This window comes from Entelurus aequoreus, linkage group LG25, assembly GCF_033978785.1.
Source record: "Entelurus aequoreus isolate RoL-2023_Sb linkage group LG25, RoL_Eaeq_v1.1, whole genome shotgun sequence".
NCBI classification, from domain to species: domain Eukaryota; kingdom Metazoa; phylum Chordata; class Actinopteri; order Syngnathiformes; family Syngnathidae; genus Entelurus; species Entelurus aequoreus.
The window spans coordinates 7,304,053-7,327,124 of NC_084755.1; the positions used below are offsets into that span (position 1 = coordinate 7,304,053).

Consider the following 23,072-nt stretch of genomic DNA (forward strand, 5'->3'; position numbering starts at 1 on the left):
TTGACTGAAAGAGACATGTCAGTGACAGTGAAGCACACCTGGTTCTGGTGGAAGGGGTAGGGGATGTCATTAGTCATGTAGCGGGTGGGGTGGGACAGAACCAGGAGCACATGGCTGCTGTCGGAGGCAAGCCTGTCCCACTGAGCCTCCACCAGGGAGGCCAGTCTGTGTCGGCGCAGCTCGTATTCTGCTTGACTCAGGCCGGGGGTCACCTCACCTGACAATTTAACGGCACACAACGGCTCATCACAGTTTTTGAAGGAAATGCATTTCATATCTAATACAGAGCTGTGATTCAGGTGCTGAACAAAATAATGATAACAATCTGGCTGTTATTGTTCTCAAGCTGCAGGTCCACATCACTTCATCTCAATGTGTTCATAAGTGTTAACGGGGTGTCCAAACCTTTTCCAGCGAGGGACGCATAAATAAAAACTGAAGGATTCGGGGGTCACATGCTGTACTAAAACCAACACAATAGATTTTAAACTATCTGTACATACCATCCATATCTTAGCTTTGTGTTATTGGCAACAAGGCAAATTCTATGTCATTTTGCTCTAAATTGAGCATTTTCAAGCATAAAAATGCCAAAATCAATTACTGCAATAGTATTGGACACTAAAACAATCAGACCTTGCTGTTCAGTATCATGGCCACGGATTGGCTCAGCCTAAGGCAGCATTACTAACATTAGCATGCTAACATTTTCAGCCAATTTTGCAGCCAAACCCCTCAGACTCATATAACATGCTAACTTTGTTTAGCTAATTTTGCTGACAAAGAGCTAAGACTCATATAACTTGGTAATTGACACATGCTAACTTTTTAAGCACATTTTGCTGCCACACACCTCAGACTCATATAACTTGGTAGTTGACACATGCTAACTTTTTAAGCACATTTTGCTGCCACACACCTCAGAGTCATATGACTTGGTAATTGACACATGCTAACTTTGTTTAGCTAATTTTGCTGCCACACACCTCAGACTCATATAACTTGGTAATTGACACATGCTAACTTTTTAAGCACATTTTGCTGCCACACACCTCAGACTCATATAACTTGGTAGTTGACACATGCTAACTTTTTAAGCACATTTTGCTGCCACACACCTCAGAGTCATATGACTTGGTAGTTGACACATGCTAACTTTTTAAGCACATTTTGCTGCCACACACCTCAGAGTCATATGACTTATTAGTTGACACATGCTAACTTTTTAAGCACATTTTGCTGCCACACACCTCAGAGTCATATGACTTATTAGTTGACACATGCTAACTTTTTAAGCACATTTTGCTGCCACACACCTCAGAGTCATATGACTTGGTAGTTGACACATGCTAACTTTTTAAGCACATTTTGCTGCCACACACCTCAGAGTCATATGACTTGGTAGTTGACACATGCTAACTTTTTAAGCACATTTTGCTGCCACACACCTCAGAGTCATATGACTTGGTAATTGACACACGCTAACTTTTTAAGCACATTTTGCTGCCACACACCTCAGAGTCATATGACTTGGTAGTTGACACATGCTAACTTTTTAAGCACATTTTGCTGCCACACACCTCAGAGTCATATGACTTATTAGTTGACACATGCTAACTTTTTAAGCACATTTTGCTGCCACACACCTCAGAGTCATATGACTTGGTAGTTGACACATGCTAACTTTTTAAGCACATTTTGCTGCCACACACCTCAGACTCATATGACTTGGTAGTTGACACATGCTAACTTTTTAAGCACATTTTGCTGCCACACACCTCAGAGTCATATGACTTGGTAGTTGACACATGCTAACTTTTTAAGCACATTTTGCTGCCACACACCTCAGTCATATGACTTGGTAGTTGACACATGCTAACTTTTTAAGCACATTTTGCTGCCACACACCTCAGAGTCATATGACTTGGTAGTTGACACATGCTAACTTTTTAAGCACATTTTGCTGCCACACACCTCAGAGTCATATGACTTGGTAGTTGACACATGCTAACTTTTTAAGCACATTTTGCTGCCACACACCTCAGTCATATGACTTGGTAGTTGACACATGCTAACTTTTTAAGCACATTTTGCTGCCACACACCTCAGAGTCATATGACTTATTAGTTGACACATGCTAACTTTTTAAGCACATTTTGCTGCCACACACCTCAGAGTCATATGACTTGGTAGTTGACACATGCTAACTTTTTAAGCACATTTTGCTGCCACACACCTCAGACTCATATGACTTGGTAGTTGACACATGCTAACTTTTTAAGCACATTTTGCTGCCACACACCTCAGAGTCATATGACTTGGTAGTTGACACATGCTAACTTTTTAAGCACATTTTGCTGCCACACACCTCAGTCATATGACTTGGTAGTTGACACATGCTAACTTTTTAAGCACATTTTGCTGCCACACACCTCAGAGTCATATGACTTGGTAGTTGACACATGCTAACTTTTTAAGCACATTTTGCTGCCACACACCTCAGAGTCATATGACTTGGTAGTTGACACATGCTAACTTTTTAAGCACATTTTGCTGCCACACACCTCAGTCATATGACTTGGTAGTTGACACATGCTAACTTTTTAAGCACATTTTGCTGCCACACACCTCAGAGTCATATGACTTGGTAGTTGACACATGCTAACTTTTTAAGCACATTTTGCTGCCACACACCTCAGAGTCATATGACTTGGTAGTTGACACATGCCACTTTATCTTGCCTAGCTATTTTTCCGCCAAACGCCTTGGAGTCATATAATTTGGTACTTGACACCTGATAACTTTTTTTTTTTTTTTTTGTGCTAATTTCACATGCGTATGCTTCATAGTCATATGACTTAGCACATGACACATTTTAACTGTTATCATGCTAACGTTAGCATTGGAGTTCGACTAGAGCATTTCAGCATTCATACGCAATTTCTCCCAAAATTGCATGATACAGATTTTTGTGTAATGTTATAATCCGGGATGTTTTTATTCTGTCTTTAGAATGTGTCGGGGGCCAATAACCATCAGCACTGTGGACACTGGTGAACTGGTAGGATGTTAACAATACTCGCCATGTTTGAGGAGGTGTGGATGGGTGAACGGGCTTGGTTGACCCAGGTAACGAGCAGGAAGTGTCTTTGGTTGCAAACCTCCTGGTTTCACAGAAATGTTCCTGCACGGGCACCACACACATCCTGCAAAAGTATGTTTGCTTTAAATTGTGTTGGTGATCAATCTGTCAATGACTTTAAGGGAATGATCAAGATGTAACAAATAATAAAAATGCATACGTTTGGGAATGTTCTTCCTGATTGTCATCCCATTGGGTTGACTTTTTTCTTGCCCTGATGTGGGATCTGAGCAAAGATGTCGTTGTGGCTTGTGCAGCCCTTTGAGACACTGGTGATTTAGGGCTATATAAGTAAACTTTGATTGATTTAATAATATTTTAATAAAAATAATAGTTTTTTTCCAAGATGGCGCCGCTGTAGTGGCTGCTGGTGGCAGGAGCTCCGTGCTCGTGTCATCCTTTTGTGTTCCTGATGTTTCCCTCTTCTTTTCATGTGGGTTTTTTTGGCCTTTTGGTTGGGGACCCTTTGGGACTGTGAGACAAGGCTGACTTCTGCAGTGCTTTTTTGTGAACTTCTGGATCTGCCTCCCGGGAGCCTTTTGGCCATGGAGACCAGCTGCTGGGTGTCTGCCACACCAGAGTCCATTTGGAGAGACTGGAGGAGATGTGGATGAAGAGACAGGACTGCAGAGTTTGGAGAGACTGGAGGAGATGTGGATGAAGAGACAGGACTGCAGAGTTTGGAGAGACTGGAGGAGATGTGGATGAAGAGACAGGACTGCAGAGTTTGGAGAGACTGGAGGAGATGTGGATGAAGAGACAGGGCTGCAGAGTTTGAAGAGACTGGAGGAGATGTGGATGAAGAGACAGGGCTGCAGAGTTTGGAGGGACTGGAGGAGATGTGGATGAAGAGACAGGACTGCAGAGTTTGGAGAGACTGGAGGAGATGTGGATGAAGAGACAGGGCTGCAGAGTTTGAAGAGACTGGAGGAGATGTGGATGAAGAGACAGGGCTGCAGAGTTTGAAGAGACTGGAGGAGATGTGGATGAAGAGACAGGACTGCAGAGTTTGGAGGGACTGGAGGAGATGTGGATGAAGAGACAGGACTGCAGAGTTTGGAGAGACTGGAGGAGATGTGGATGAAGAGACAGGGCTGCAGAGTTTGAAGAGACTGGAGGAGATGTGGATGAAGAGACAGGGCTGCAGAGTTTGAAGAGACTGGAGGAGATGTGGATGAAGAGACAGGACTGCAGAGTTTGGAGAGACTGGAGGAGATGTGGATGAAAAGACAGGGCTGCAGAGTTTGAAGAGACTGGAGGAGATGTGGATGAAGAGACAGGATTGCAGAGTTTGAAGAGACTGGAGGAGATGTGGATGAAGAGACAGGGCTGCAGAGTTTGAAGAGACTGGAGGAGATGTGGATGAAGAGACAAGACTGCAGAGTTTGGAGAGACTGGAGGAAATGTGGATGAAGAGACAGGGCTGCAGAGTTTGGAGAGACTGGAGGGGATGTGGATGAAGAGACAGGGCTGCAGAGCTGGACAAGCTTCACAGCGTCTTGGCTGAATGAGCAGGTATCAGACACCTCTGTCTCCTTGGACGTATCCTCGCTCATCCATGCCGACTGGACACTGGCCGAGAGTTGGTGGGCGGCCGAGGGTGGAGTCGACTCTTGTGGTTGCTTTGTTGGGTCTGCTCCTGTCTCTGGCCATGCTCCCCCCCACCCCAGCAGACGATGGTGAGGAACACCGCAGAGGCCACCACAGTGTATATGTTTTTTGTTGTTGTTGTTTTACTTTTGTGGCTGTGGGTAGAAATGGCTGGTTGCATCAGCTCGGCTCTTTTAAATGTCTTTAATGTCCTTTGTGTTCTTTGATGTTTTCCTCTTACACACATGCTATGGCTATGAGTTTTTTTTCCTTGGCCTCAGTCTGGACCCCCTCTCCAGTGGCCCAGGGTTAGGCCATCTCTACACTAGGTCGTTTAACCTCTTAAATAAATAATTATTTAGCCTAAACCCCGTTTCAGCCACACAAAAAACCAGCGTTTAAGGTTCCCCATCTCGGACAAATTTTTACACGGGTAAGTGCGCTGTGTATTTCTTGTATCCCCGACTCTTAGCTTTGTATGGACTCATTGATCACTTACAAACTGAGTTCTGAGAGGAGGTGACGCCAGAACGACCGCGCCCACACAGGAAGTGACGTCAGAAAGAACGCGCCACAGTCAGCTTTATCATAAAGCGGTTTGGTAACTCGGAGCTAACCACTGGAAATATGGAAGCGAGTCATCCAGACATGCCGTGTTTCTCCTTCTTCTACATGTACAGACGCTTGTGGAAATCACACAGGAATACCTTAAGAGAAAGCCATTGCAGCTATTTGGGATACAACACTTCTCAGACGGCAAGAGAACTTTCCAATGTCCAGGTCAGCTGTGATTCTACTTAGCCAAAAACTTTGTCCATTTGTCAAAGGAGAGACAACGAGAATTCGGGCTACCGTGAATGTGATAAAAAAGGTAGCGTGTGCTTTGTATTCCTGGTCGTCGAGGGAAGACTATGGAAAACGGCAAATGCTTTTGGACTGGCAAAGCAGACTTATCAGTTATTGTCCGCCATGCATGTCGCGGACTCAACGTCTAGGTCCAGAATATATAAAGTCACCAAAAAGGAATGGACAATGAAGGTGAAGGCAAAAGAGTGAGGAGTGTCCTGAGCAGATATCTAGATCCCTAGATTGATTGATGTCAAATGTTCTTTATCACATTGTTTAGGTGTGTAATAAAGATGTGATTCATGTATGATGTCGCAGGTGTGATTGACTACAATAGGGCCCCACAGCCCACTGGATTCCAGTTCATTGAAATAGCACAACACTGGATATTGTTCAGATAAGTGACATTTAAGAACTTGCACACAAAGCAACACTGGAGGTGACTACGACGTGCGCATGTGTACTAGGTCGCGTTGCGCCAGCTGACAGAGGGAGGGAAGGGGTCTTAAACGGTGGCATTGTTGTATGTGGACACGGATAAGGTTAGGTGGGATTTACCCTTAGTGTAAACGGGGCCTAAGACTGATTTTTTTTTTTTAGTTTACCTGTTTCTTACCTTTATTGTAAGGGGCGCCGGAAGTTGGCAGACCCTTCAAGGCCTACTGAAATGCGATTTTCTTATTTAAACGGGGATAGCAGGTCCATTCTATGTGTCATACTTGATCATTTCGCGATATTGCCATATTTTTGCTGAAAGGATTTAGTAGAGAACATCGACGATAAAGTTTGCAACTTTTGGTCGCTGATAAAAAAGCCTTGCCTGTACCGGAAGTAGCGTGACGTCACAGGTTGTGGAGCTCCTCACATCTGCACAATGTTTACAATCATGGCCACAAGCAGCAAGAGCGATTCGGAGAACCATGGACTCGGACTTGGAGGTGCTCATTCTTATCCCAGTCGCTTCACACTCAGCTGCGAACCGATCCAGTGAGAGCTGAAGATCCTGGCCAGATGAAGCCATCAGGACCACATCATCTGCAAAAAGCAGAGACCTAATCCTGCAGCCACCAAACCGGATACCCTCAACGCCCTGACTGCACCTAGAAATTCTGTCCATAAAGGTTCTGAACAGAATGGGTGACAAAGGGCAGCCTTGGCGGAGTCCAACCCTCACTGGAAACGTGTCCGACTTACTGCCGGCAATGCGGACCAAGCTCTGACACTGATCATACAGGGAGCGGACCGCCACAATCAGGCAGTCCGATACCCCATACTCTCTGAGCACTCCCTACAGGACTTCCCAAGGGTCACGGTCGAATGCCTTCTCCAAGTCCACAAAGCACATGTAAACTGGTTGGGCAAACTCCCATGCACCCTCAAGGACCCTGCTGAGAGTATAGAGCTGGTCCACAGTTCCACAACCAGGACGAAAACCACACTGTTCCTCCTGAATCCGAGGTTCGACTATCCGGCGTAGCCTCCTCTCCAGTACACCTGAATAGACCTTACCGGGAAGGCTGAGGAGTGTGATCCCCCGATGGTTAGAACACACCCTCCGGTACCCCTTTTTAAAGAGAGGAACCACCACCCCGGTCTGCCAATCCAGAGGTACCGCCCCCGATGTCCACGCAATGTTGCAGAGTCTTGTCAACCAAGACAGCCCCACAGCATCCAGAGCCTTAAGGAACTCCGGGTGGATCTCATCCACCCCCAGGGCCTTGCCACCGAAGAGCTTTTTAACTACCTCAGCAACCTCAGCCCCAGAAATAGGAGAGCCCACCACAGATTCTCCAGGCACTGCTTCCTCATAGGAAGACGTGTTGGTGGGATTGAGGAGGTCTTCGAAGTATTCCCTCCACCGATCCACAACATCCGCAGTCGAGGTCAGCAGAACACCATCCTCACCATACACGGTGTTGATAGTGCACTGCTTCCCCTTCCTGAGGCGGCGGATGGTGCTCCAGAATCGCTTCGAAGCCGTCCGGAAGTCGTTTTCCATGGCTTCCCCGAACTCCTCCCATGTCCGAGTTTTTGCCGCCGCGACCGCTGAAGCCGCACACCGCTTGGCCTGTCGGTACCTGTCCGCTGCCTCAGGAGTCCTATGAGCCAAAAGAACCCGATAGAACTCCTTCTTCAGCTTGACGGCATCCCTCACCGCCGGTGTCCACCAACGGGTTCTAGGATTACCGCCACGACAGGCACCAACTACTTTGCGGCCACAGCTCCAATCAGCCGCCTCGACAATAGAGGTGCGGAACATGGTCCATTCGGACTCAATGTCCAGCGCCTCCCTCGTGACATGTTCAAAGTTCTTCCGGAGGTGGGAATTGAAACTCTCTCTGACAGAAGACTCTGCCAGACGTTCCCAGCAAACCCTCACAATGCGTTTGGGCCTGCCGGGTCTGTCCGGCATCCTCCCCCACCATCGCAGCCAACTCACCACCAGGTGGTGATCGGTAGAAAGCTCCGCCCCTCTCTTCACCAGAGTGTCCAAAACATGAGGCCGCAAATCCGACGACACAACTACAAAGTCGATCATGGAACTGCGGCCTAGGGTTTCCTGGTGCCAAGTGCACATATGGACACCCTTATGCTTGAACATGGTGTTCGTTATGGACAATCTGTGACGGGCACAAAAGTCCAATAACAAAACACCGCTCGGGTTCAGATCCGGGCGGCCATTCTTCCCAATCACGCCTCTCCAGGTTTCACTGTCGCTGCCAACATGAGTGTTGAAGTCCCCCAGTAGAACGAGGGAATCACCCGGGGGAGCACTTTCAAGTACTCCCTCGAGTGAATCCAAAAAGGGTGGGTACTCTGAGCTGCGGTTTGGCGCGTAAGCGCAAACCACAGTCAGGACCCATTCCCCCACCCGAAGGCGGAGGGAAGCTACCCTCTCGTCCACCGGGTTGAACTCCAACATGCAGGCTCTGAGCCGGGGGGGCAACAAGAATTGCCACCCCAGCCCGTCGCCTCTCACTGCCAGCAACGCCAGAGTGGAAGAGAGTCCAGCCCATCTCGAGAGAACTGGTTCCAGAGCCCTTGCTGTGCGTCGAAGTGAGTCAGACTATATTTAGCCGGAACTTCTCCACCTCGCGCACTAGCTCAGGCTCCTTCCCCCCCAGCGAAGTGACGTTCCACGTCCCAAGAGCTAGCTTCTGTAGCCGAGGATCAGACCGCCAAGTGCCCTGCCTTCGGCTGCCGCCCAGCTCACATCGCACCCGACCTCTATGACCCCTGCTATGGGTGGTGAGCCCATTGGAAGTAAATAAACACAAGACATATATATACTCTATTAGCCACAACACAACCAGGCTTATATTTAATATGCCACAAATTAATCCCGCATAACAAACACCTCCCCCCTCCCGTTCATATAACCCGCCAATACAAATCAAACACCCGTACAACACACTCAATCCCACAGCCCAAAGTACCGTTCACCTCCCCAAAGTTCATACAGCCCATATATTTCCCCAAAGACCCCAAAGTTACGTACGTGACATGCACATAGCGGCACGCACGTACGGGCAAGCGATCAAATGTTTGGAAGCCGCAGCTGCGTACTCACGGTACCGCGTCTGCGTATCCGACTCAAAGTCCTCCTGGTAAGAGTCTCTGTTGTCCCAGTTCTCCACAGGCCAATGGTAAAAGCTTGGCTGTCATCTTTCGGGAATGTAAACAATGAAACACCGGCTACGTGTTTGTGCAGCCGGCCGAAATACACCACTTCCCACCTACAGCTTTCTTCTTTGCTGTCTTAATTGTTCATTAAACAAATTGCAAAAGATTCACCAACACAGATGTCCAGAATACTGTGGAATTTTGCGATGAAACAGACGACTTAATAGCTGGCCACAATGCTGTCCCAAAATGTCCTCTACAATCCGTGACGTCACGTGCAGGCGTCATCATACCGAGACGTTTTCAGCAGGATATTTCGCGCAAAATTTAAAATTGCACTTTAGTAATCTAACCCGGCTGTATTGGCATGTGTTGCAATGTTAAGATTTCATCATTGATATATAAACTTATCAGACTGCGTGGTCGGTGGGTTTCAGTAGGCCTTTCAGCGATCCTGTTCTGTCTCCCTGTAATGTTTGATCCTGTTCTGTCTCCCTGTAATGTTTGATCCTGTTCTGTCTCCCTGTAATGTTTGATCCTGTTCTGTCTCCCTGTAATGTTTGTCTGCTCTTGAATGGGATTGTGCTGAAAATCTTAATTTCCCCTCCGGGATTATTAAAGTATTTCTGATTCTGATTCTGATACAATAGGCGAACATTGGTTGAAATAAACATCAAGTTGACTGTTGTCTTTGCAGCTCACCTGGACTCCAGCGTGTTGCAGACAGCAGTTTGGCGGCAGCCCTCAGAAGGCGCCCAGCCGAGGTCACCATCGTCGAACACTCAGGTCACCCACACATGTCGCTTATGGCTGCACAACAGTTAGAAAAGTTGTCAAATGATATATAATATTCATAACCACTCGCACAAACACTTTTCCACGACTCAGATACAATGTATAGATGAAATGTACATTTCACCCTGGATGACAGTTACCTCACTAGCTGCTCGCTAACAGCCTTCTCAAGCTCGGTGAGTGGGAAATTGAGGCCCTGAGTTTTGTCTCCCAGCATCCGGTTTTATGATCGGTCCAATCAAAATCCTCCTTTAATGCCGACAATTCACGTTAAACGTTATAGTTATTTGTGTAAGATCTTATGTACAGGTTTAATAGAAATGTACTTCGAAAATGACACCGATGGCTGTACAGTAAAGGTTGTGCTGCTTTGTAGAAATAGTCCGAGCAGTCAGAAATCGGGGGCAAGTGTTCCCGGATAAAGGAAGTCCGTGGGGCTGTCCGATGTGATGCCTGAATGAAAAGAGAAGAGCGACGCCTTCGCCAGGGAAGCAGATTTGCGACGACGAATTTCGACGGCAACCTTCTGTTTTCTCATCTACTTATTTAAATCTAAGAGTCCTTATATAGGTGTGTTATTTATTCTTTTCCCCACAAATATCAACACCTGGTGTTTCTAATTGAACTGAATGTGGCAAGTGTTGTAGCAAGCTAACACTAACAAGGATCATGCGTCAAAAACATGCTTGTTGTTTCTAGAAACTTCTGGCATCTTCGCTCTCTCTCGGGAAACATCGCTTCCTTGTCAAACTCCGATTTGTGCTTGTTGCGTCTTTGTTTCGCCATATTTGTTGTGGTATACAGAACATAAAGAGGACATTAATTCACGCTAGCTCGGCTAAGCTAACTTGATGAAGTTGTGTTTGTGTGTCGCAGCATGATGACGTTGTGTTTGTGTGTCGCAGCATGATGAAGTTGTGTGTGTGTCGCAGCATGATGAAGTTGTGTTTGTGTATAGCAGCATGATGAAGTTGTGTTTGTGTGTAGCAGCATGATGAAGTTGTGTTTGTGTATAGCAGCATGATGAAGTTGTGTGTGTCGCAGCATGATGAAGTTGTGTTTGTGTGTAGCAGCATGATGAAGTTGTGTTTGTGTATAGCAGCATGATGAAGTTGTGTGTGTGTGTCGCAGCATGATGAAGTTGTGTTTGTGTGTCGCAGCATGATGAAGTTGCGTTTGTGTCGCAGCATGATGAAGTTGTGTTTGTGTGTCGCAGCATGATGAAGTTGTGTTTGTGTGTCGCAGCATGATGAAGTTGTGTTTGTGTGTCGCAGCATGATGAAGTTGTGTTTGTGTGTCGCAGCATGATGAAGTTGTGTTTGTGTGTCGCAGCATGATGAAGTTGTGTTTGTGTGTCGCAGCATGATGAAGTTGTGTTTGTGTGTAGCAGCATGATGAAGTTGTGTTTGTGTATAGCAGCATGATGAAGTTGTGTTTGTGTATAGCAGCATGATGAAGTTGTGTTTGTGTATAGCAGCATGATGAAGTTGTGTTTGTGTATAGCAGCATGATGAAGTTGTGTTTGTGTGTCGCAGCATGATGAAGTTGTGTTTGTGTGTCGCAGCATGATTAAGTTGTGTTTGTGTATAGCAGCATGATGAAGTTGTGTTTGTGTGTCGCAGCATGATGAAGTTGTGTTTGTGTGTCGCAGCATGATGAAGTTGTGTTTGTGTATAGCAGCATGATGAAGTTGTGTTTGTGTATAGCAGCATGATGAAGTTGTGTTTGTGTATAGCAGCATGATGAAGTTGTGTTTGTGTATAGCAGCATGATGAAGTTGTGTTTGTGTATAGCAGCATGATGAAGTTGTGTTTGTGTGTCGCAGCATGATGAAGTTGTGTTTGTGTGTCGCAGCATGATGAAGTTGTGTTTGTGTGTCGCAGCATGATGAAGTTGTGTTTGTGTGTAGCAGCATGATGAAGTTGTGTTTGTGTGTCGCAGCATGATGATGTTGTGTTTGTGTGTCGCAGCATGATGAAGTTGTGTTTGTGTGTCGCAGCATGATGTTGTGTTTGTGTGTCGCAGCATGATGAAGTTGTGTTTGTGTGTCGCAGCATGATGAAGTTGTGTTTGTGTGTCTCAGCATGATGAAGTTGTGTTTGTGTGTCGCAACATGATGAAGTTGTGTTTGTGTGTCGCAGCATGATGAAGTTGTGTTTGTGTGTCTCAGCATGATGAAGTTGTGTTTGTGTGTCGCAACATGATGAAGTTGTGTTTGTGTGTCGCAGCATGGACTCCCGCAAAGTGACAGAGTTGAAGGGCTTCGTGCAATTGTGCGAGTCCAATCCCGCCATCCTGCACCTCCCTGAGATGGGCTTCTTCCGCACCTGGTTGCACAGGTCAGTCCTAACGCGCACACGTACACGTTGTGCATCTTTAAGGGGACATTGTTACGTCAACAATAATACAAGTGAAATGCTACACTGACACCACGTGTCTGGTCCCGCCTACTACGCACCCACGTATACGCGCTTTGGCCACCTGCTCCCTTTTTAATTGAGAGGGTGTAAAATGGTATAGTAACTATTCTGTCTTTGCCAACCCCACTTCCTCTTAAAGAGGAACTCTACTTGTTTTTAAATGTTGCCTATCATTCACAATCCCTACGCATTGTAAAGCATTCTAAATCGTAAATAACCATCAACAAAAGTCAGCTAACAATGGTGTTTATGGTAGTCGTTCAATTCCGCCTATTCAGCACTCTTAAAAACATCCCCAACACCTCCATCACATTTTATATACAGTACATGCTGTAAGTATATACACTATATTGCCAAAAGTATTTGGCCACCTGCCTTGACTCCCATATGATCTAGAAGTGCCATCCCATTCCTAACCCATAGGGTTCCATATGATGTGGGTCCACCTTTTGCAGCTACACAGCTTCAACTCTTCTGGGAGTGTGTTTATAGGAATTTTCCACCATTCTTCCAAAAGCGCATTGGTGACGTCTCCGTTCTAATTCATCCCAAAGGTGTTCTATCAGGTTCAGGTCAGGACTCTGTGCAGGCCAGTCAAGTTCATCCACACCAGACTCTGTCATTCATGGAATTGTCCGAAATGTTTTGGTATCCTGGAGCATTCAAAATTCCTTTCTCTGGAACTAAGAGGCCAAGCCCAACTCCTGAAAAACAACCCCACACCATAATTCCTCCACCACCAAATTTCACACTCGGCACAATGCAGTCCGAAATGTAGCATTCTCCTGGCAACCTCCAAACCCAGACTGGTCCATCAGATTGCCAGATGGAAAAGTGTGATTCATCAGTCCAGAGAAGGTGTGTCCACTGCTCTAGAGTCCAGTGGTGATGTCCTTTACACCACTGCATCCCACACTTTGCATTGGACTTGCTGATGCATGGCTTAGATGCTGCTGCTCCTCGGCCATGGAAACCCATTCCATGAAGCTCTCTGCGTACTGCACGTGGGCTAATTGGAAGGTGACATGAAGTTAGGAGCTCTGTAGCAAGTGACTGTGCAGAAAGTCTTTGCACTATGCTGACCTCTCTGTCAGTTTACCTGGCCTACCACTTGGTGGCTGACTTGCTGTTGTTCCCAAACTCTTCACTTTTCTTACAATAAAGCCAACAGTTGACTTTGGAATATTTAGGAGCGAGGACATTTCAGGACTGGATTTGTTGCACAGGTGGCATCCTGTGACAGTTCCATGCTGGAAATCACTGAGAGCGGCCCATTCTTTCACAAATGTTTGTAGAAACAGTCTCCATGCCTAAGTGCTTGATTTGATACACCTGTGATTAGTGATTCTCATCATTTGGATGGGTGGACACCATACTTTTGGCAATATAGTGTATGTAGGGTAGGCACATTCATAATAACATGTACTATTTACGTATTTTGCTCATTTTGAGCATACAGCGGAGTATTAATTTCAGACGCATCACAACGTTCACTTTTTCCTTCAACAACAACACTAATACTCACAGCAAACTTCATGAGAGAGATTACTACTTCAACACGTTTTAGAAGCAGTGTGCTAAACGGATGCAGCTTTAGTGAAACACTAATAATCATGTAGCACTTTGGTGCTAAACAAGAACTACAAACTATGAACACAATAAAACAATCACTTACTGTACAATGTCTGCTCTCACTGGTGACGACTGATGGGATTATATCTTCCCGTTTACATAAAGAAAATCATCTTTCTCGCCATCTTCGGGTCTTAGTTGGATGTCATAGTTGACAAACTTCTCAGTTTGTGTCTACAACCTTCTACTATCCAGGTGAGAGATTTATAATCTAGAATTAACTTTCACCAAATCGGAGGCGATGCAGCAGCTCAATATGTCAATATAGCAATGTAAGCTAGTTAGCGCTCTGACCACGGCGCAGCTAAAAGTAGTTCCTCGGCGTTAGCGTTTATAACAATACTGCTAATACTTGATTAGTATTCAGGTCTCGACATGTAAATGGAGTATTGTTGGTTGATTTGGGACGTTTTTAGAGGGTTTTATGGGCGGAATAGAGTACTTTCATTAGCTGCTTTGTTAGCCACCTCGTACTTTCAAATTTTTTGGAATTTTGCCCATCATTCACAATCTTTATGTAAGAGAAGAACATGTATGTTTCCTTTTATGCTTTCTAAAATATGTCAAGTACGATGTGGTTAACAATGCAGCCAATGGTAGTACTGTAGTGTCCATACAGTCCTTTAAAAAACATCCAAAAACCGCCAACAATACTCCATTTACATGTCGTGACCTGAATATTAGCGACATTAGCGAGGAACTATTTTCAACATTGATCACAGAGAGCTAACTCGCTTATACAGCTATTGATATACTGAGCCGGTGAGTTGCTGTATCGCCTCTGAATTGTTGAAAGTTAATTGTAGATTTAAAATCATGCCTCTCACCTGGATAGTAGAAGGTTGTGGACACAAACCCACAAGTTGGTCGACTTTGACATCCAACTTAGACACTTGTTTGCACCCATTTTTTTGTTTTTGTTTTAACCTGCGTGGGGATTACGATGAATTGTTGATGTAAAGGGGAAGATATAAACATGCCATCAGTCTTTATCCAAGTGAAAGCAGACATTGTACAGTAAGGGATTGTTTTAGCAATACTGCTACTTGCTGGATCTAGTTATCACTCAGCTTCTAAAACGTGTAGATCATTCTCTTCATAGTTGGAATCAAAAATAAAAGGTTCTGGATCATAAATTGTCCCAAGGTAGTCATTTGTATGTATTTATGACATGTTATAAATGTTACTACATTACTTACAGCACATTTATAAAACGTGATGGAGTTTTTCAGAGCGCTTTATATGTGGAATAGATCAAGTCCTCATTACCTCCATTATTAGCTGAATCTTGCTGGCATTTATTTACCAATTAGAATGCATAAAAAAAGACAAACACATGTTTTTGTCATAAAGATTGTGAATGATTGGCAAAATTCCCCCGAAAAAAGTGTAATTCCCCCTTAACTCTAAAGGCCTTAGTGGCCACATGCGTGGACAGCACCTTTTAGCTCTTATTTCCAAAATTGTGTACACTACTGAATTGGGGTCTTATGCCACTTATGTGGACAGTTATACTGCCATCTGGTGGTGTCAGAAGAGTATAACATACAAAGGAATTTGGAAAAAAAAAAGTGTAAAAATAAAAATTAACATGTCACTACACATGAAGTACACATTTGTGTACTTATGGACTAAGTACATCATATCAAAAGATGATTTTTAGTTTTTATTGTAATTATGGTCCAATAAGCCTAAATAGCAATTGAAATAAAAAATAAAAAACATGTAAACAAACAGCTTGGGCCTGAAAAGGTTAAGAGTCACACTAGACAATGGCCTGACAGTTTGGGCATTTTGCTTGTCACTCTCGTCTCTCAGTCTGCGGACTGTATTTAAAACAGCTACATTTTATTTATTACAATTTACATCAAGTAAAATGATGCGATTACTATGACGCAATACAACATGTCGGAAGAAGCAAAGCTTATTCACAATCCGTTCTTTCACACTTCCTGTTTCCAAGACTCGCCAAAAAACACCTCTCAGTTTGATCCAGTCCCCGTGGCTAACTAGAAACCCATCCAAAGTGTTCAAATGTAATGTACATTTTAAAAATCCTGATTTAAATCTGCTATTTTATCAATTTGTCAATCTGCAAATGTTTCCCTGTTAATATATGTTGGACAAGACCTTCCATTTCATGTATTATTCCTCACAAGATTGTTTTGTGCCCACACTGCAGCATGGGTGCAAAGATCCCTTCCCCATCTCCCCCCAAGGAGTCATGCCAGGTAACCCATGAAGAATGTTCCTCTGATCATTTACCTGAAGTATTTTCCTTTTCAAACACAACTATTTTACTCATGCACTTTCTGAACAAGCGGTGTCAAGTTGGACGATGCAGCAGTAAAAATAAATAGTAAATCTTGTCGTAGGTTGAGGAAGCAAGCAATGTGTGTGCAGCTTGTAAAGTCATATGCAGAAATATTGATGTACTGTCATTTATATTTTCCAATCTATTTTATTGTACATTTGTCTAAATAGCTGTCAGCACAAGTGAGTATCAAAGTAGTTAGGTCATGCATCCAATATGTTGGTGGTAGCATCATGATCCAGTGTATTAGATATCACTTCAGAATACACCCTGAGTGGGTAGTAGATATCACTTCAGAATACTCCGAGTGGATAGTAGATATCACTTCAGAATACACCCTGTGTGGGTAGTAGATATCACTTCAGAATACACCCTGAGTGGGTAGTAGATATCACTTCAGAATACTCCGAGTGGATAGTAGATATCACTTCAGAATACACCCTGTGTGGGTAGTAGATATCACTTCAGAATACACCCTGAGTGGGTAGTAGATATCACTTCAGAATACTCCCTGACTGGAGAGTAGATATCACTTCAGAATACTCCCTGAGTGGGTAGTAGATATCACTTCAGAATACACCCTGAGTGGATAGTAGATATCACTTCAGAATACTCCGAGTGGATAGTAGATATCACTTCAGAATACACCCTGAGTGGGTAGTAGATATCACTTCAGAATACTCCCTGAGTGGAGAGTAGATATCACTTCAGAATACTCCCTGAGTGGAGAGTAGATATCACTTCAGAATACTCCCCGAGTGGATAGTAGATATCACTTCAGAATACTCCCTGAGTGGATAGTAGATATCACTTCAGAATACTCCCTGAGTAGAGAGTAGATATCACTTCAGAATACTCCCTGAGTGGAGAGTAGATATCACTTCAGAATACACCCTGAGTGGATAGTAGATATCACTTCAGAATACTCCCTGAGTGGATAGTAGATATCACTTCAGAATACTCCCTGACTGGAGAGTAGATATCACTTCAGAATACTCCCTGAGTGGAGAGTAGATATCACTTCAGAATACTCCCTGAGTGGAGAGTAGATATCACTTCAGAATACTCCCTGAGTAGAGAGTAGATATCACTTCAGAATACTCCCTGAGTGGGTAGTAGATATCACTTCAGAATACTCCCTGAGTGGGTAGTAGATATCACTTCAGAATACTCCCTGAGTGGATAGTAGATATCACTTCAGAATACTCCCTGAGTGGAGAGTAGATATCACTTCAGAATACTCCCTGAGTGGATAGTAGATATCACTTCAGAATACACCCTGAGTGGAGAGTAGATATCACTTCAGAATACTCCCTGAGTGGATAGTAGATATCACTTCAGAATACTCCCTGACTGGAGAGTAGATATCACTTCAGAATACTCCCTGAGTGGATAGTAGATATCACTTCAGAATACTCCCTGAGTGGATAGTAGATATCACTTCAGAATACTCCCTGACTGGAGAGTAGATATCACTTCAGAATACTCCCTGAGTGGAGAGTAGATATCACTTCAGAATACTCCCTGAGTAGAGAGTAGATATCACTTCAGAATACTCCCTGACTGGAGAGTAGATATCACTTCAGAATACTCCCTGACTGGAGAGTAGATATCACTTCAGAATACTCCCTGAGTGGAGAGTAGATATCACTTCAGAATACTCCCTGAGTAGAGAGTAGATATCACTTCAGAATACTCCCTGACTGGAGAGTAGATATCACTTCAGAATACTCCCTGAGTGGATAGTAGATATCACTTCAGAATACTCCCTGGGTGGGTAGTAGATATCACTTCAGAATACTCCCTGAGTGGATAGTAGATATCACTTCAGAATACTCCCTGAGTGGAGAGTAGATATCACTTCAGAATACTCCCTGAGTAGAGAGTAGATATCACTTCAGAATACTCCCTGAGTGGAGAGTAGATATCACTTCAGAATACTCCCTGAGTGGATAGTAGATATCACTTCAGAATACTCCCTGAGTGGATAGTAGATATCACTTCAGAATACTCCCTGAGTGGATAGTAGATATCACTTCAGAATACTCCCTGAGTGGAGAGTAGATATCACTTCAGAATACTCCCTGAGTAGAGAGTAGATATCACTTCAGAATACTCCCTGAGTAGAGAGTAGATATCACTTCAGAATACTCCCTGACTGGAAAGTAGATATCACTTCAGAATACTCCCTGAGTGGAGAGTAGATATCACTTCAGAATACTCCCTGACTGGAGAGTAGATATCACTTCAGAATACTCCCTGAGTAGAGAGTAGATATCACTTCAGAATACTCCCTGACTGGAGAGTAGATATCACTTCAGAATACTCCCTGACTGGAGAGTAGATATCACTTCAGAATACTCCCTGAGTGGATAGTAGATATCACTTCAGAATACTCCCTGAGTGGGTAGTAGATATCACTTCAGAATACTCCCTGAGTGGATAGTAGATATCACTTCAGAATACTCCCTGAGTGGAGAGTAGATATCACTTCAGAATACTCCCTGAGTAGAGAGTAGATATCACTTCAGAATACTCCCTGACTGGAGAGTAGATATCACTTCAGAATACTCCCTGACTGGAGAGTAGATATCACTTCAGAATACTCCCTGACTGGAGAGTAGATATCACTTCAGAATACTCCCTGACTGGAGAGTAGATATCACTTCAGAATACTCCCTGAGTGGATAGTAGATATCACTTCAGAATACTCCCTGAGTGGATAGTAGATAACACTTCAAAACAAAATACACCCTGAGTGGAGAGTAGATATCACTTCAGAATACTCCCTGACTAGAGAGTAGATATCACTTCAGAATACTCCCTGAGTGGATAGTAGATATCACTTCAAAACAAAATACACCCTGAGTGGATAGTAGATATCACTTCAAAACAAAATACACCCTGAGTGGATAGTAGATATCACTTCAAAACAAAATACACCCTGAGTGGATAGAGATATCACTTCAAAACAAAATACACCCTGAGTGGATAGTAGATATCACTTCAAAACAAAATACACCCTGAGTGGATAGTAGATATCACTTCAAAACAAAATACTCCCTGAGTGGATAGTAGATATCACTTCAGAATACTCCCTGACTAGAGAGTAGATATCACTTCAGAATACTCCCTGACTGGAGAGTAGATATCACTTCAGAATACTCCCTGACTGGAGAGTAGATATCACTTCAGAATACTCCCTGACTGGAGAGTAGATATCACTTCAGAATACTCCCTGACTGGAGAGTAGATATCACTTCAGAATACTCCCTGAGTGGATAGTAGATATCACTTCAGAATACTCCCTGAGTGGATAGTAGATAACACTTCAAAACAAAATACACCCTGAGTGGAGAGTAGATATCACTTCAGAATACTCCCTGACTAGAGAGTAGATATCACTTCAGAATACTCCCTGAGTGCATAGTAGATATCACTTCAAAACAAAATACACCCTGAGTGGATAGTAGATATCACTTCAGAATACTCCCTGACTAGAGAGTAGATATCACTTCAGAATACTCCCTGACTGGAGAGTAGATATCACTTCAGAATACTCCCTGACTGGAGAGTAGATATCACTTCAGAATACTCCCTGACTGGAGAGTAGATATCACTTCAGAATACTCCCTGAGTGGAGAGTAGATATCACTTCAGAATACTCCCTGAGTGGATAGTAGATATCACTTCAGAATACTCCCTGAGTGGATAGTAGATAACACTTCAAAACAAAATACACCCTGAGTGGAGAGTAGATATCACTTCAGAATACTCCCTGACTAGAGAGTAGATATCACTTCAGAATACTCCCTGAGTGCATAGTAGATATCACTTCAAAACAAAATACACCCTGAGTGGATAGTAGATATCACTTCAAAACAAAATACACCCTGAGTGGATAGTAGATATCACTTCAAAACAAAATACTCCCTGAGTGGATAGTAGATATCACTTCAAAACAAAATACTCCCTGAGTGGATAGTAGATATCACTTCAAAACAAAATACTCCCTGAGTGGATAGTAGATATCACTTCAGAATACTCCCTGAGTGGATAGTAGATATCACTTCAAAACAAAATACACCCTGAGTGGATAGTAGATATCACTTCAGAATACTCCCTGAGTGGATAGTAGATATCACTTCAAAACAAAATACTCCCTGAGTGGATAGTAGATATCACTTCAAAACAAAATACACCCTGAGTGGATAGTAGATATCACTTCAAAACAAAATACTCCCTGAGTGGATAGTAGATATCACTTCAAAACAAAATACACCCTGAGTGGATAGTAGATATCACTTCAAAACAAAATACACCCTGAGTGGATAGTAGATATCACTTCAAAACAAAATACACCCTGAGTGGATAGAGATATAACTTACCACATTTTGAGCAAACAAATGTCGTACATTCAACACATTTTTTTAAATGTTCCTGATTGACATTCTGACATTAAAATTGCATTTTTGTCCAAGTATTGGGGTCTTAATTTAAATGAATGAAAAAGGTAATAACTTGCGATTAGTGCAAATTTGAAAGTGTGATAAATCTGATTTTAAAAATGTATACCGTATTTTTCGGAGTATAAGTCGCTCCGGAGTATAAGTCGCACCGGCCGAAAATGCATAATAAAGAAGGAAAAATACATATAAGTCGCACTGGAGTATAAGTCGCATTTTTGGGGGAAATGTATTTGCTAAAAGCCAACAGCAAGAATAGACATTTGAAAGGCAATTTAAAATGTCTAAAGAATAGTGAACAACAGGCTGAATAAGTGTACGTTATATGAGGCATAAATAACCAACTGAGAACGTGCTGATATACGCCTAATCTCTTACGTGAATGAGATAAATAATATTATTTGATATTTTACGGTAATGTGTTAATAATTTCACACATAAATCGCTCCAGAGTATAAATCGCACCCCCGGCCAAACTATGAAAAAAAACTGATTTATAATCCGAAAAATACGGTAATTTGACAGCACAACAAATACTTTATTGCGAGAATCAATTCTGAATGGAATTCGAAGCCCAATAATTGCAATTGATATATGAGATGTTGTAAGAGCATAATCCATAATTGATCAACTTTTACTGCGTATTAATTAAATTAGTGAATGGTGTCACCCTTTGACTTTGTGATACCCTCACTTGTGGTCAAGGAGAGACGCCATTGCCACTGTATTTGTATCACCTTGTGGTAACAAACAGTGATAACATTTACCAAGGAGCTACTTCACACACACACACTCCCTTAGCTAACACCACTAACTCCCTGGTCGTCACACCTCCCGCACATTCCAAGGCGTACTCTCCAAATCACAAATACTACATGTTCAGAGGGCTGAACATTGAGAGGAAGTCACAAAAGAAGAGACAAACAGCGGCGCTAATACGGTGGCCTCTAGTGGTAATGTTGAATATTAAGATGCATTAGCAATGGCTCACTTTGGCTTTTATAGTGTGGATAAGGACTTTGCAAAATGCAAGTGGTTTGTTTTAGTTTCATGCCTAGAAACACAAGATGCTGAGCATATGGCATTGTACTGTGAGATTCACAGATCTATTCCTGGGGGTTATGTAAAACAATATTTGTATATATTGAGAGAGATGTAATCTATCAAGAAAAAATGCATTACATTATTTATTTTTCGTTGAAAGAAAGCGGAAGTTGCGAGGCAAGGTTGGTTGCATGAACAAAGACACTCTTTCTCTGGTAACCGAGCAACGCAGGAATTGAGCCAAAACTACTAGTTTTCATCCAGATTCTGGACAGGGAGGACAGGTGGTACCAAAGAGGAGTGAGCAAAGCCATCTATGTCAAGGTTGAAAAACCATCCCTGAACCGAGGATGTGGTCTGCGACACCACCTGTCTCCCACATACAACACTGTCCTTTCAACCATTCCTAAAAGACTGCAAATTAGCCTCCAACAAATAACAGGAGTAGAAACATTCTGCTCACAGATGCTCATTTGGGCCATTTGTTTACAACTGAATGGAATGCTAACGTGGGGGATTATTTTGGACTGGTAGTAGTCTATCCACAGCGATCGTTCTGCCACTCAATACCTCATTGCTAACGAGGGGAAATTACACTTCAACAACTGTCGTTGGCATTGACAGTTAGGATTGCTTGTTTGCATCTGAACAGTTGTTTTTCTCACTACAATAGGGCAAAACCATCCTTGCCCAGGCACACCCTCCTGGTTTTGTATATAAATATTTGGGGTTTTGGCACCAACCACTAGACTAGTTCTGACTAGTCTAAGACTAGATCTGACCAATCTAAGACTAGATCTGAGTAATCTAAGTGTAAGACTAGTAGATCTGTCGAATCTAAGACTAGTCAATCTGTCTAATCTAAGACTGGTAGATGTGACCCATCTAAGACTAGTAGATCTGACCAATCTAAGTGTAAGACTTGATCTGACCAATCTAAGTGTAGGACTTGATCTGACCAATCCAAGTTTAAGACTACTAGAGCTGACCAATCCAACACTAGTACATCTGACCAATCAAACACTAGTAGATGTGACCAATATAAGTCTAAGACTAGTAGATTTGACCAATCTAAGTCTATGAGCATGAAGTGATGAAGCCTACTTGGATGACAAATGAAAGGTGAGATGACAAAGACCTGATGAATGAGAACATCCACATGTCTTTAGTAATGCTCCTTCAGAAGATGGTTGTTGAAA

The 23,072-nt window shown here is 43.2% G+C and overlaps 2 protein-coding genes across 4 annotated transcripts in view; one reads left to right on the top strand and one right to left on the bottom strand.

Moving 5' to 3' along the window:
* LOC133642674 (xaa-Pro aminopeptidase 3-like) overlaps positions 1-10,413 on the bottom strand; it is a 32,669-nt gene extending 22,256 nt beyond the window's left edge. The window contains 4 exon segments of the mRNA XM_062037024.1: positions 39-217; positions 3,084-3,206; positions 9,905-10,012; positions 10,138-10,413. Coding sequence (XP_061893008.1) covers positions 39-217; positions 3,084-3,206; positions 9,905-9,974 — 372 coding nt within the window. The 5' untranslated portion in view covers positions 9,975-10,012; positions 10,138-10,413.
* A 2-nt stretch (positions 10,414-10,415) lies between these two features.
* Positions 10,416-23,072, top strand: part of LOC133642672 (hsc70-interacting protein-like) — a 31,731-nt gene continuing 19,074 nt past the window's right edge. For all 3 annotated transcript variants that reach the window (XM_062037023.1, XM_062037020.1, XM_062037021.1), the window contains exons 1-3: positions 10,416-10,567; positions 12,226-12,336; positions 16,232-16,280. In XM_062037023.1, the coding sequence (XP_061893007.1) occupies positions 12,227-12,336; positions 16,232-16,280 (159 nt within the window). In that variant the 5' untranslated portion in view covers positions 10,416-10,567; position 12,226. The remainder of the gene's footprint in view (positions 10,568-12,225; positions 12,337-16,231; positions 16,281-23,072) is intronic.